This window comes from Mus caroli, chromosome 12, assembly GCF_900094665.2.
Source record: "Mus caroli chromosome 12, CAROLI_EIJ_v1.1, whole genome shotgun sequence".
NCBI classification, from domain to species: Eukaryota; Metazoa; Chordata; class Mammalia; order Rodentia; family Muridae; genus Mus; species Mus caroli.
In genome coordinates, this window is record NC_034581.1 from 64,549,623 (window position 1) to 64,565,423 (window position 15,801).

At 44.0% G+C, this 15,801-nt stretch overlaps 2 protein-coding genes across 4 annotated transcripts in view; one reads left to right on the forward strand and one right to left on the reverse strand.

Annotated features, from left to right (window-relative positions):
• Nucleotides 1–8,812, reverse strand: part of Map4k5 (mitogen-activated protein kinase kinase kinase kinase 5) — a 91,315-nt gene extending 82,503 nt beyond the window's left edge. Inside the window, exon 1 of one of the 2 annotated variants that reach the window (XM_021178701.2) lies at nucleotides 8,301–8,812. In XM_021178701.2, coding sequence (XP_021034360.1) covers nucleotides 8,301–8,408 — 108 coding nt within the window. In that variant the 5' untranslated portion in view covers nucleotides 8,409–8,812. The remainder of the gene's footprint in view (nucleotides 1–8,300) is intronic. The other variant, XM_021178702.2, reaches the window with a different exon arrangement.
• The window catches only part of Atl1 (atlastin GTPase 1), a 68,860-nt gene continuing 61,819 nt past the window's right edge, over nucleotides 8,761–15,801 (forward strand). The window contains exon 1 of one of the 2 annotated variants that reach the window (XM_021178703.1): nucleotides 8,761–8,998. The gene's annotated coding sequence lies outside the window, so the exon portion shown is untranslated. The remainder of the gene's footprint in view (nucleotides 8,999–15,801) is intronic. The other variant, XM_021178705.2, reaches the window with a different exon arrangement.

Sequence of the window (15,801 nt, forward strand, 5' to 3'; positions counted from 1 at the left end):
AGAGAGAGAGAGAGAGAGAGAGATGACCACAGAGTAACAGGAGGAAGCGCCTCTCATTCTGGTGCTTATGTGCACAATCACACAGTAGTCCATAAACCCTCCAGCCCTCAGCTCCTCAGGGAAGCCATGCCACAATGTGTAAAGAGCTTATCATGTGCAGGTAGTGTGTAAAGGGCTGTGTACTTAAAGGTTAACTAACAAATTGAAAGATACAGATTATAGAAGGCCTGGGATAAAGAAAACGAACAGAAATTGGGAGACTAGGAGATCTAGATTCAAGTTCTGATAGTGTGCAATCTACAAACAAGGCAGAAACTAGTTTCTCTTTGAGTCAAATAGGGATGAAAATACATCTATCTGTCCCACCCCCTTTAAAGGATTACTGCAAGAATGTACAGTAGGGTCATGCAAACATTAGTCACTCTTAGTCACTTTAATCCGATTTTATTTTTATAAAATGTTGGAAGGTGGGGGCTCCTATGATTCATGTGCTCAGAGACCTGTGAGGATAGACCTGGCCATCAGACACCAGCTGAGAGTCTCCCAGGGAGATAACCATATTCAAGAGAAAGAGAGCTAAGCTACAGTAGCTAGACATTCTTACCCTTTTCAAAGGTCACAGACTTCTCCAACTTAACTAGTACCTTGCAAAATCAGGATGCAAAAGCCTACACAAAGTACTCTAACATTCGCCAACACTTAAACTGGTCCAAAGCACATGAGAAAAGTGCTCTCTGGTTACCTGGTCTAGGGGAAGTTCTCATATTGCTAAGGAAGCCCCGAAAACACAAGTATCACTTTTAATAGGCTTCATCTTTTTTTTCATGTGTTCTTGGTCCAAAAACCACAATTTAAGTTTAGAAGTGAAACTTTTTAATTTTTTTGTTTGTTTGTTTTTTTTGAGACAGGGTTTCTCTGTATAGCCCTGGCTGTCCTGGAACTCTGTATGTAGACCAGGCTGGCCTCAAACTCAGAAATCCGCCTGCCTCTGCCTCCCAAGTGCTGGAATTAAAGGCATGCGCCACCACCGCCCAGCTAACTTTTTAATTTTTGAAAGCAAAATTGAAAAACAAAACAAAACAAACAACCCAACCCCCACTAATCTGTATTCTACCCTCTGTATCTTCACTAAAACCACTGGAAATAATCAAAGTAAAGATGCTTCCTAAGAAAGGGAACAGGGTCTGTGCAAGGCTGCCATGACATTGAGGCTCAGAGCTTGTGCCCAAGAGACGACCATACCACCTCACATCTGTCTTGTCTACGGCGGAAGATTTCTTCCGTAACTTTCACATTTCTATGCAAGTAGAAAGACACTTTGAAATCATTTGCTCCCAACTACGGTTCAGAGTCTCACACCCATCATCGGGTCCGTGCTTCCTTTTCAGGCAGCCTTAGAACACACTTATTTCTGAACTGTAAGAAAGATAAATACTAAGTAAGATCTTAACCAGATGCCTTATAAATAGTAAACAGTTATAACACTTCACCTCAACAAAGCATCTTTGATTTTCATAGTAATATACTATTTAACAGAACCTATTTTAAAAACTTTCAGCACCGTATCACTGCTTTAAAAAATGCAATTCATGATGACGTTTTTGACGCACCTTCCTTCATCTCTTACTGTTAATCTTACTCATGCTGCAAAGTGCAATGTGAAATTAGAGTGTCTCTAAAGCCAGTGTCCCAGGACACTGGGAACGCACTTTGGTCACACCCCTGTCAAAACCATTCTCTCTTAACGTCAGGTCTGAGGCCACTGGGATTCTTGATAGGCTTTATTACGATTTAATGACTAGAGAATACTCACAGAGCAGCACAGAGAAGACAATGACATATCCTTGCGCACAAACTCAGGCTTTAAAGGGTCACACAAGATTTGGTTATGTAACTGGTGAACTATTTAATTACATTAAATACTTATGTTAATTACAATAACTTGTAGTTCTTCTCCCAAAAGTCGGATGATGGCAATTTTTGTCTTGGTTTCAGTGGCTGCCTCTGAGCTTGTAGTTTCACTGTGGAAGCAGGCGCTGGGGAACTGATCAGACAGAGAGGTACCTCTCAATCCTCTGACTACTCAGTGAGCACCTGATTAACTCGCTCATTTCCAAGGCTTTGCTCCAACCTTACCTCAATGAAGCTTACCCCAGCAATCCCTGTTAACTCTGTGACCTGCCTCCTGCGGCCCATATGGCACTCTAGAGCCTTAACCTGCTCAGTTATTTCTTGCTCATCTGTAATCTCTCCAGCACAGCGCACATGCACTGCCTCTCTCCTGTGTGCTAGAATACCATGTCCCACGGAGGTAGCAGTCTTTCTTTACTCACTGTGATCACTTGATGTGTCTGAGGGCAGTGTCACCTTGTAAGAGGTCCTAAGCAGACAGCCCTTCACCTCACTCTCCCAGTTCTCCATCAGGGCTCCTCCTCAGTCAGTGCACCTCATTCTAACCATCCTAATGGGGAAAATGGGCTTGCACTCACTGGAGGAGTTGGCTCTAGCCTTCCACCATATGGATCGCGGGGATCACACTCAGGTAGGTCGTCAGGCTTGGCAGCAAGAGCCTTTACTTGCTGAGCCATTGTAACAGTCCCACAGCTCCATGCTTAACAAACCTGTGACTTTCCAGTACCCTGCTTTCTTCTTCAAGATCTATTTATTGAGCAGATACTGTGTGCTGGCGCAATGTTAGACTAGCTGATACATTGGTACACCTAACGTCACTGTTTTCATGTAGTTTTATTAATAATAATACTAATTTCATGAAAACTATTTTTTTTTAATTTTTTTTTTGATTTATTTATTTATTATATGTAAGTACACTGTAGCTGTCTTCAGACACTCCAGAAGAGGGCGCCAGATCTCGTTACGGGTGGTTGTTAGCCACCATGTGGTTGCTGGGATTTGAACTCTGGACCTTTGGAAGAGCAGTCGGGTGCTCTTACCCACTGAGCCATCTCACCAGCCCCCTCATGAAAACTATTAATGCAATAATTCAATAAGTGAAGTTGTTATTGTTTTATTATTATTATTGGAAGAGCGTCCATGTTTCCTCATTACTATTAGAGCAAATGACAGCATGGGATGGGAGAGATGGGAGAGAGCAGGCTTCAAGACTCCTATGCCAAGAATCCCGTCAGCCCTTTCTTCTGACGCCACCAGTGCACAGTCTTCTTCTGCCCTTTCTCTGAGACTATAGTCCCCTCAGCTCTCCTGGGTGCAAGCTTCCTGCTGACCTCATTCCATGTCACATGTGCTCTCCCATGCACTGGTGATGACTCCTAAACCTGAATCCCCAGTTCAGAGCTCCGGAGGCTGGAGTCGAATTTCCTCTTACCTAAGCCACACAGTCACTTACGAAATGTCTGAAGGGCAAACAGACTTGAACACAACTCACATCCCACAAAATTTGTATTTCCTGTTAACAGCACACAAAAAAAATGTCACCTAAGACAAAAACAAACACACCCAAGTTGCCATCCATTACCTTCTCTTTCTGTTGCAGATCATGGGTATTTTTAAAAACATCTTATAAAACTGAACTCACATCCATCTCTTTGGTCTCTTACAGCAGTGTCCGGACTTACACAAACTCTCATCCAGATTCTTCAGTAATGGTCTGTAGAGTCCAGCCATTCTGTATTATTCACCCTTACACCAATGACACCTTCCTCCTAAAATACTTCTTCAGACTAAAGAAGAAGCCACACATTTCTTCATGCCAACGTACAGGATCTGCTATCTTGGTTTCCCCTGACCTCCACCACCTGCTCTTTTTATTGCAAGGGACCTGGAAGGAAGATGCACACTCTGTAAGACTCATCCAGGCTTTTGCCAGTGCCATTCCCTAGGTCCCTAGATGCTTGCGCACACTAGACAAAAGCAATTCTAGCTACCACTTCGTCTTTGGTTAATCTTCCCTAGTTGACCCTCAAGCCCCCATCCCCTAATAAGGACAGAGTTGAGTATTTCTTCCATATTCATTATGGCACTTATCAAATTATGACTGCATGCCTTTTTCCCTGCCTAGACTCCATGTTCCTTTCTGAGAGCGTGCTTTCTTTCTGAGGCCTGTATTAGACCCCAGCACAGAGGCAGCTCTCACTGTCACTATGTACTAAGCGGCTTCTTTACCATTCGATCTTAGCAAATGTTTCAAAGTGCCTGAAGCCATTCCAGAATTCTGACTGTTGGCCTGGGGAGAAAAGGGGGCCTTGAATAAAAGAGGGATTCATTACTGTAGATCTGACTCATCCAGCTTCCAGAAGAACTCACAGAAATGGTAAGGCTTATATATATGACAAAGCTTTCTATGCAAATTATGTCATTTATAATGGCAAAAGAATCTTAAAAATTGGAAATAACTAATGTGAAACTTAGAGATTCATTCAATGGCTCCTTTTAAAAACAGTAATTTTAAAGAAACTGTTGGTCACTGTAGCATGTGCTACATGCAGCACTGGCTGGCGTCTGAAACAATGTAAGTCATTTCAGAAACAGATTCCTTAAAAACATCTAGGAAAAGGCCTGAAAAAAAAAAACTATATTAGTAGCATTATTTATTACATCTGGGCAATTTACTACCACTAATATCATTAAGCAAATATTTCTTAGGCATTGGTCTGCTTGCTGTAATATAGTTGCAGGTTGTTGTCCTGGAACTAAACATGTCACTCATGGATAATCAATCAAAGAGTTGAAAAGAGTCTAAAAGAAGTACATGGGTCCCTACTCTAGATTTATATCCTATGAAAAGTGAAGAGATCTTAGAATTTCTGTGGACACTAGCCTGGAAGCAGTTTTGGTACAAAATGGCAGAGGCAGGTGCTCACCCTGCGGCTTGTGAACCATGATACTGACTGTAAGCTAGCTACTCTGTGGACAGGAGGTGGGGGAGCCATTATCTAGATCTCTCCTTCCTTTTAGCAAGTGTCAAATCTTACAATCAGGATCTGCCAAGCTGGGGCTTAATCCTTCCTCCATCCACCACACTCTTTTCTTTTGTGTCTGTCTCCCCTCCATCTCCCCTCCACCACCTCCTGCTCTGCTCTCAATTATAGGGTGCATCTTTACATTCCTCTCCTTATTTAAGATGGAGTCTGCACCTCTTGGGAAACGAAGGAGATCCCTAGGGGACCTGTGTGTTTACAGAGTGTAAAAATTACAAAGAATCTCAAGGCGAGGGTCTTTTTAAAGTTACTACTTCATAATATAGTTCAGGCATAAAAACAAACTGGAATGAATGGGTAAGAGATGAAGAGATGACATTATTTCTCACTAATTAGTTTACTAGTTTGCATCACAGATGGGAAACACTTCTAAAGTGCCCCAGGATTTACAGTTTCTTAAAAATACAATCAATCTGCTTTAAAAGAAAAAATTCCAAAGTCTCATGTTCTAGGCATATTAAGGAGTAAGTATAAATTCACAAAATTCCACAGGACTTAGATTACTGATAATAAATATGCTATAAAACAGCTTTTCAGAAATGTTTTCCCAGAGAACTCAAGTTATTGAAATTTGTAACAAAAAGAGACATGTGACTATCGTTAAATCAAAACAAAACAGTGCAGGAATACACAGGAATTAAATACAAGCACTGTTGTGATGTCAAAACTAAGTGCTCAGACAACTAGGTGACAGAATCACCTAGAGCCCTTTGTCACTTTGTCACCTCTTAGGACTCATCTACTCCATGTCCTGCCTATTTCTAGGTTAAGATACAACAAAATGGGGTGGGATGGTGTAAAACCCCTGTCTCTGTGGAGTATTTATATTTTTGGTCGAAACAGACACGTAAAAAAGCAAGTAATAAACACTGTGCTAGACAGCAGTAAGTATACCGACGACAGTCAGGTTTGTCTAAAGGGAAGGAGGAAGCAAGACACTCACTGTCTGGGAAAAGATACTGAACAGAGGAAGTAGCAAGAACAAAGACTCCAAAGCGAGAAGATGCTTATTGTTGTTTAAGGAAAGCCTGGAGGCCAGTGTGGCAAGAGCAAAAGGGAGAGGGAGATTAGGGGTCAGGGTGAGGGGCTGGGGCTTACTAGAACCAAGAACTGTTTTCCTAGACAGCAACGGTGGCAACAGGTGGAGGATGGGGGAGGGAGGTGATCCTCAGGAATTAGAACACACCAAACAGAAGGGCACACGAGTGTCTAAAGGCTGCGTGGGACTCAGAGGCTGGCCTAGCCCTCAAGTACACATGATAATGTGAGCTTGATTGAGAAAGGTGGGAGGCCCAGGTGGGGTGGGAAGCTTTCAGCTTCTGATGTCTGTTGAGCTGTGGAAGTGAGCAGCAGGACCAGGAAGCAGCTGGGTAAGAAGAAGCAAGCAAGCAGGCAGGCAGGCAGGCAGGCAGGCAGGCAGGCAGGCAGGCAGGCAGGCAGGCAGGCAGCTGTCCTTTTAATGTAAACATTGCTTTCCTAAGGAAGGATGCAGTCCTTCCAGAGAGCTGCTCTGAAAAGAAAACCGTGGAGGTCTTAGCAAGATCCTTGTGTGGGGGAAATACTCCCTTTAGATTTTCTGTACCAGGGGGAAAGGGGGAGTAGGGTGGGGCAAGAGCTAGAATTTAGAGTATTGTATAATTACTATGAACGGAACTGAACTGGTCTAACTTTTAGTGAATCATAAGACAAAGATGGTTTAAAATGGGACCAAGAAAGCAAACAGGAGTTTCTGTTTTTTAAAGAGCAAGCATTTCCTAAAATGGGTAAATGAGCAAATAAAGACATTTGTGCTAGCTACCACTAACTTTCCACAAGGAAGGGGATTCCATGGTAACTGTGCACTCTGCATCAAAGGTAAGCGAGGCCCGAGTCAGGACCTTGCTCACTGCTGCTGCACTGCTCGGTTGCTAGAACAGTGTCTGCTTGGGCCCAAGTGCCTGGTCTTCAGGGGTAAAAAGCCCACCCAGAGTCCTCACCTCAGAATCCATCCCCCCAAGGTACTACTATCAGCAAAAAAATTCTCAAAGACAAGCAGAGAAAAGAGATGTTTTCCTTGCATAGTACCTGTGCAAGTCAACATCGCTCAGTGGGGTCAAGCGATTACTCATGAAACACAGCCATCAGGGCTCTATGCAGATTGCTGTTTGGAACATACTGATACATAGGTCAAAATATCAAGCTGTTGCAAAAGGAAAATAAGCTTTTTTTTTTTTTGGGGGGGGGGGTTTGGTTTTTTTTTTTTTTTTCCGAGACAGGGTTTCTCTGTGCAGCTCTGGCTGTCCTGGAACTCACTCTGTAGACCAGGCAGCCTCTGCCTCCCAAGTGCTGGGATTAAAGGCGAGCAACACCAACACCCAGCTCAAAAATAAGTTTTTTCTTAATCCCCATAAGGAACTGCACTAACTCTGCCCCTTTGGGACAAAGAACAAAAGCCATGAGGGAATATTGGACAGTGTTTTCCTCTGAACCCTTTAAAAACTTAGCAGACTTAAGAAATCGGTTTGCTTTGCTATGGCATGTTTTTTGTTGTTTTGTTTTGTAACGGCAGATTACAAATTTATTATTATTTGTCTTAATATAAGAGACCAGTAAAAAGGGTAGCAGTAATTACCCACTCATGATTATGGAATGCTATAAATCCCATAGAGAGGAATTACTTTGGTAGGAAAACTCCATAAATTATATTCATTATTATCAACCAGATACAAAATTCCTAAACTTCTGCCAGGTGACAAAGGTCTTCCTCTAAATATGTTTAAATTTAATTACACTTTGTTTATTTCCTGGGAGCGTGTGAGTGTGTATGTGTGGGGGATCCGTGCTTCCACCAAGAGAATCCGGGGACCGTTCTGGGGTCCTAAGGCTTGGCTTTAACACCCTGAGCCACCTCACCGGTCCCCAAAGACATCTTCCTACAGGCCGTCATGTTTACACACAAATCCTTTTACTCCAGAACCAGATTACTTACAGTTGACAATTTAGAGTCCGGTTCCACAGAGATTTTTTTTCAAGGCAAGTTCACCCAAACCAATACAGGACGCAAAGGTCTAGATTTACAATACTCTTTCCTATCTACCGCCTTCCGCGAAGCATTTCCCCCCCACATCAACACCAGACCACCCTCCGGAGTAACTTCAATACCATAAATACGCCTTAAAACCACAAAAAAGCTCAGCCGTGGTCTGGAAGGTGCGGTTACGTCTGCCGGTCGCTAGCCTTAGAACCGATGGGGAACCCAGGGTGCTCGGAACGGTGCCGCGGGCTCCGGGCCGCTTCCTGGCCGGACGCTGTGGTCCGGCGCATCCCGGGGGTGCCCCACGCTCGCAGGCCGGGCCGGGGCCTCACCTTGTACACGTCCCCGTAGGTGCCGCTGCCGACCCTCTGCACCAGCTCGTAGTCGTGCTGCGGGTTCCGCCTCAGGATGTCGGCGGCAGGCCTCAGCGGGGCCTCCATCTTCGCTGCGCCCAGCCCGGGGCTCTGCCCGCCGCAGCCGTCTCCCGCTAACGAGGGCGCGCGGCGCTTCCCAACATGGAGCCTCGGCTCGCAGCTGCGCCTGCACCGGCGAGAGCGAGCGCGGGGGGCGTCACGGGGCGCAACCCCGGCAGCCTCCGGGCCTCGTCGGTGCCGCCAGGCCCCGCGCCGGCCGTACTCGAGAGGCCGTCCGTTCTTGGCCGAGCGCCGGCGTCGGAGACCCGCGTCTTCTCCGAGACGGCCGTGCGCACAGTCGCCGCCGCCGCCGCACCACGTTCCCCACCCGCGGCTGCGTCACCGGGAGACACGTTCGCGGCCGGCGCGGATCGAGCCCGGCCCGCCCGAGAGCGCAGGCCGCGGGCCCAGACTGCCGCCCTGAGGCCCGCCGAGTGCACGACACCCTGGACGCCGCCGCGCCCCGCCTCCCAGCTGCTTGCGGGGCGCCCTAGGCGTTCGTGCGGCGTCTGACCCGCCCAGCCTCGGCCAGGATTCGCCCAGTGGCCGGCGGACTAGAGGAGGAGGGTCTGTCCGCAGGCCTCCAGAGCGCTGCCTTCTGCTTCCATTCGGTACAGGTAAACTGAGGCCGCCCGGGCAGGAGGTGGGGGAGTGCCGGGTTAACTAAACGCCGGCACGCCCGACTGCACCGTCCTGTTCCACACACTGTTCCCAGTGGTACCAGTTCCGAGGCTGGACCGCACACCTGCAGAACCTGTCTTCCACCTGGGTTTCCCAGAGCCATTTTTGAAAACCCCAATTCCTTTCGAAGTTCCTGTGGTCTCTGGGCATCACCGCAATATTGCAAGCGTTAATGGGAGGAGTTCTAGAGATGCTAAAGTAAAGCTAGGGACCTTTGTTTGATTCTGCTTCCAAAGTAGGTGATCTGGGACAAGGCATACGTGGCAACATCCCAGTGTCCTTATCTGTAGCTGGAAGAGGATAGGTTTTGCATTTGACACTCGAGAAATGTTTGTAAACCATTTTTACAGCATTGTAAAGAGGATTATAAAATGTAAGAGGCTTTAAAATGTAAGAGGCCTAACTAACAATGCTCAAAATATTGGGCAGGAGTTGTGAGAAGTGATTTGGTTAATGTTTCAGTCTCTTTTGTAATTTGAGTTCCAGTCTTGTTCTTAAGGTAGAAATGAAGTTGCCAATTTTATGTATACTGGTAAAGTTACTTCTAGAGTCCTGCAGAGATTTTCAGTAGGAAAATCAGATAAGGACTGGAAAGATGGCCCAATGGTTAGCAGCACCTGCTGCTGCTCAGAGGTTGATTCCCAGAACCTGCATGGCAGCCCACTCCTCCTTAACTCCAAATTGGGATTCTGAGTAGGTGGGGAGGGGGGGCGACGCCCTCTTCTGGCCTGTGTAGGCACCACATATGCATATGGTGCACAGCCGTACATGCAGGCAAAACACAAAATTAAATAAAAATGTAAGAAAAATTGGAAAAACTAGAAAAAAATGACAACAGAACAAATTTCAGATGACACGTGACTCCAGATACACTCTAATTCTGTTTTGAGAAATAACTTCTTATAGCTAATAAATGAAGAAATTAAATTAACACCTTCACGGAACAGAGACTGTATGCATTTTCTCGTGATCCACACACAAAGAGCACTTATTTAGGGAACATAAGTAAGCCCAGACTTACATGCCCCAGGGACAAAGCCTGTGTGTGTGCTGCATTGAAAAAAAATAGTTGAAGAACAGTTCCTTCTTTCAAATCTTCTTGGCACTTGTTTTGGTGGGCACATATTTTTGGCTTTGATGACTCAAAATCTCTTCAACTGTTCTATTGGTATCTTAGTACTTGTTTACTGTCAGGATTTATGGTGGTCATGTAGTCAAACCCACCCTTACCCACTGTGTGACTAGGCCGTTGTGGGAGATTCATGGGTTGAAGGCCTTCCACCCCACTGGCCGCAGGACAGTCAACTTGGAGGGCCAGTGTTGTGTGAGGGGAGAGCACTCTTCCAAGTTTAGAGTCAAAAAAGGGATGTTGATCCTTTGTCTAGTGTGAGATGTATTTGTTCTTATTTATACCTGCATTATCCCGTAGAGAGTTTGAGGCAGCTAACACAAAATACTTATTTTTACACAAGATAAAAATAAATGAGAGGAAACTGCATCGGATTTGAAGGGGTGGGGGGAAGCAGGAAACCAGAACAATGCAACCGAGAGAGAGAGAGAGAGAGAGAGAGAGAGAGAGAGAGAGAGAGAGAGAGCGCGAAAGGAAGACTTGAGAGTGGGTTTTCTTTGTTTGCTTTTGAGAGGAAGATGAACAAATTGATCAAGAGAGGCATATCTTTCCTGATGCTAAGACCTCAGAGACATTTCCCTTGTGAGCCTTCACAGAGTGGAAACCTGAGTACCCAGCTTGAGACAGAGATAAATATCCTCTGACAAGTCTCCAAGTGTATTGTTGTAGGAACATACTGTTTAAAATGAATTAGGTAATAAAAAGTTTGAGGTCACAAGTGAAGATAATTTATGTTGCCAGTAATGGCAGATCCATCTGCTTTGACCATCAGCCAAAGAACGGATAGCCTGGAGAGACAGGCGTCTGTGCTGGTGGGAATCAGTGTCTGCTACACTCATCATTTTCCTAGTGCCACAGCTGAAGCAAACAGGAAGACATTTGCTTTACACTAACTTCAAAGGAATTTTTAGATTTTTTTTTCAGAACTAGCTGAGTTAATTTTAACAAGGTCAGTGACGTAAAGAAATTCAAATTCAATTTACTTATAAACTATGAGTAGGCTTAATTTGAATCTTAAACAATTAAGCATGTAATTTCCAGGTTGAAAGTTACATACTAGTAAGTCAGTGTAGCTAATGTTGAAAGAGCACTTATAATTGCTCAGTTTTATAGTGACAAGCTATGGAATAAGAAGAAACATGACTTAATAGGTATTTCATTCAAAACACACACACACAATAATACACAATAAGTAAATGTTTTTCAGCTTTTAAAAATATAATTTTGGCCAGGCAGTGGTGGCACACACCTTTAATCGCAGCACTTGGGAGGCAGAGGCAGGTGGGTTTCTGAGTTCGAGGCCAGCCTGGTCTACAAAGTGAGTTCCAGGACAGCCAGGGCTATACAGAGAAACCCTGTCTCGACCCACCCCCCATATATATATACATACATATATATGTGTATATATATATATGTATGTATATATATATATATATATATATATATATAAATTTTGATACAATTTATTTTCTTTCTTGGGGGCCAGTGCTAATGCTATGGTGTATGTGTGTGCACGCCTGTGCGTATGTATGTGCATGTGTGTGTGAGTGTGTCTTAGAGGACAGCTGTGGGAGTCAACTCTGACTTTCCAGTATGTAGATCAAGCTCAGGCCATCAGGTGGAGGGAGCAGCCTATATAGGCTGTGTGGTTTCACTGGCCATATTTTCCAGCTTTTTGCTATTTTCCATATAACAAACTATAGTGGTTTACTGTAGGTTTGTTATGCTTTTCCCTCTCTTTTAATCTTCTTTACTAAAGTACTAGTTGTAATTTGTGATCTCTACAGTCAGCTTTAATTTTAGCCAAGACTAAATGACAACAAAAATCAAGGCCATAGAATTTTTTATGTTTTATGTAGTCTAGGTTCAAAATTTATTATCCAAGCAAAACTATCTAGTTGAAATCCTAAAATTAGGCTGCTAAATATGGAGGCACATGCATTTAATTCCTGTACTTGGGAAGCAGAGGCAAGGGCTGTACAACTGCAAGGGCCACACACTGTAAAGTGAATAATTCCAAGGTCTCTGTCTGTTAAGAAAGGTACAGGTACTGAAGGCAATGGTCTGGGGTCCTGTGTCTGGGACCTGCTTCGGTCATTTTGAGCAGATAGAGTAAGGATGGAAGTCTTAAATATGAGTTGAATTTTCAGCATAGCCCAGATGGAAAAGCTATAGCCTGGGCTTGAATGAAAGAGTTAATAAACTTGAAGATGCTATAGAATCTTGCCAAATACTTACCCACAACTGAGATGTGTGTTGACTTGAGCATCTGCCCTTCCACTTGGGTTACTTGAAGCTGGTACATAATAATGGCAGTCTCACTTTTAAAAATTTCTGTTCTAAAACACCATGTCTAAGGAAAGTTATAAAATAAAGGATTTAGTTTGGCGTTACAGTTTTAGAAGATCAGAGTCCATGATGGTGGCACAAAGGAACAGCTGAGAGCTCATATCTTGATCCACAACAATCAGGCAGAAAGAATCACATGAGTCATTTAAAACATCAAAGTTCACACCCAGTGACACACCTTCTCCAACAGGGCCATACCTCCTAATCCTTCCTAAGCAGTTTCACTAACTGGGAACAAAGTGGTAACATAGATGGACCTATGGGGAGTGGGGGGACATGTATTTTCATTCAAACCACTACAATGGCTTACAATCACTACACAAAAGTGCCAGAATTTCCCTCATACATTGTAAAGGAAAGACTCTTTAAATTCAGGAAGATGGAAGTGTTGGGCTTTTGTAGCTATAAAGTGTATTTCCAAATGCTGAGGTATAGAAGGTTGTATTCATATCTGGTAGATCTAGTCACTAGTGTTTGACTCACAAGGGCTCTGACCTAAGCGATGGCTTGATTCATTGGCAGGGTCAAAATCTGAACGAAAGTTTGGGTATGTGGGAAACTGTGGAAGGTGGGACTTCTTCGGAGGAAATAGGTCACTGGGTACATTCCTTTGAAGGATAGTTTTGTGCTCAACCCCCTACTTGGTTTCTCTTCCCTTCCTGGCTGCTTTCAGGGGAGCAGCTTTGCTTCAGTAGGCCCTCCTGCCATAAGCCTTTCCTCACCACACAACCAGAAACTATGTGGCCAGTTGACCACAGCTTATAGCCTCTACACGTTAAGTTTTAAGTGGTTTCTGTCAAGTGTTTTGTCACAGTAATGGAAAGGAGACTTACATATCCTCTACTGTGTTCATCCTGCACAGTTATGCTCTGTCCACACCTCCTGCAGGAGGGCCTGTAGAATTTATCCAACCAAGACATTGAGTGAAGAAGAACAGAGAGATCCTTTCCAACCTCACTGGTAACTGTCCTCAGTAGGTTGGAGGTGATGTTGCCACAGTAACACAGGGAGATTCTTGCAGAGGTCAGAAGACATAACTATCAAACAGATGCTGAGTACAGTTACTAACTATAGTTATAGATGATAAATCCTCAAGAAGGGATGTTCAAGGTATTTTGACTAAAAGAGATTGGGATGGCGGCCCATTGAACCTCAGATCTATGGAATAAATGAAACTATAGACTACTTAAGTAGCTACCCATACCTTCTTGATATATGTGAGTGGGAAAAATTCTAGGAATAGTGAGCAGAAAATGATAGAGATGCAAAGCATCTAATATCTGGTGGTAAGTCAGTTCTTAGACCTGGAATCCCTTAAATAAGGGGTGGGAGGCAGGTTTCTTTGAGGAAGGATGCTGCCTATAGTTACATTTCCAAAGAGGCCCGCGACCTTTCACCAGGATGAGTATGAATTGAGGAATGTGAAATTCTCAGACTGTCTAGAGGACAGCAGCCTGCACAGTGTTCCCTGCAGCATTGTTGTCACACATCGGCATTCCAGTGATCTCAGGAGACCCTGAAGGAAATCAGATGGCGTCCTGGCAAGGATATTGTTCATGAGAGGTCTAGAAGTAAAGATAAATGCTGAGGCCATTTTACCAGTTTCAAAATGTATGTGAGAATAGGCACACTGCACAGAGGAAACTCCGAAGAGGCTTGAGAATGTCAGTGGAGGGATGTGAAATTGAAGGACTGATAGGCTTAGTATGACCCCCATGCCTACAGGAGAAAATCAAGTTAAACCTAATCACTTGGAAAATTAATTTAGTGTAACTGTTAAAGACCTGAAAAACATTTATGCAGTTGTTAAAAATCTGAGAGATGAGGCTGGAGGGATGGGTCAGAGGATAAGGACTCTTGCTGTTCTTTCAGAGGACCACATTTGTTCAGAGGACCCATGGTGACTCATCATCTCTAACTCCAGTGTCAGAGGACCAACCACTCACTTCTGACCATTGTAGCCACCATATATGCAGGCAAAATACACATTTTTAAAAAATCTTTAATAGCTGGGCGTGGTGGCGCATGCCTTTAATCCCAGCATTTGGGAGGCAGAGGCAGGCAGATTTCTGAGTTTGAGGCCAGCCTGGTCTACAGAGTGAGTTCCAGGACAGCCAGGGCTATACAGAGAAATCCTGTCTCAAACAACAACAACAACAACAACAACAAAACTTTAAAAAATTAAATCTGAGAGACAGAGGTTCAATAGTGTCTTAATCCATTTTATGTTGTTATAACACCATAGACTGAATTCATTTCTCTTGGTTCTGAAGGTTAGACAGCCCAATATCAAGATGCTAGCATCTGATATTGGCATTCTGGTTATATTATCATGTAGGAAAAGGCAGCAGGACAAGAACTTGCTAATGTGAAATAGGTAGATAAAGGAAACCCTTCATTAAAGAGTGTAAAAGGGCCTAGCCTTCATGACCTAATCATTCCTTAAAGGGGCCATGTTTTGACATGGTTACAATAGGGATTAAGTTTCCAACATAAGAACTTTGGTGGACACATTCAAACCATCCCAAATAGACAAATTAGCTTGGAGATGTTTGTGAATTATATATAAAAAAAATTACCATTTTCAGGGAGATGCCTCTACAGATAAAGCACTTGCTCAGCAACTGTGACATCCTTAGTTCAGGTTCCCAGAACCCATCTGAAAGCCAAGCATGGTGGCATCACCTGTAGCTCCTGCACTGGAAATGCAGAGACAAGAGGACCTCAGGGACTTTCAGACCAGCCAGTCTAGCTCAAACAGTGAGCCTGGGGTTCAGAGAGAAACTTTGCCTCAAAGAAATAAGAAGGTAGGGAAGCAAGTGAGGAAGCCATTGTCAGTCCCTGGCCTCTGCATGCACACACGAGTGAGCACACATAGGGAAGCTTACTTGTACATGGGCTTACATGTGTAAATCACACACACATACACACACACAAATGTTTATGTTAATTTGTAATACTGCATCTAGGTCCTTAACTAGAGCCAATAAAAAGTTTGGTAGCCTGAGCACAGCTGCTGACTTGAAGCCCAAAATGTAGCTTTTTCACTTCCTGTGAACAAGGATAATCTGAAGCATTTGCCTTCCTGAGGCTGTGATAGGCTTTTCAGTGCAGTAACACAGTGTAATTCTAGACTGGCCTTTGCTTCCTTGCTATCAAGGAGAATATCATGGCAGTCTATTATTTTGATTCCATTATAGAATTAGGACCGGGGAACAGGAAGTAGCTACTAACCTACATACTATAAAAGAAAGACTATTC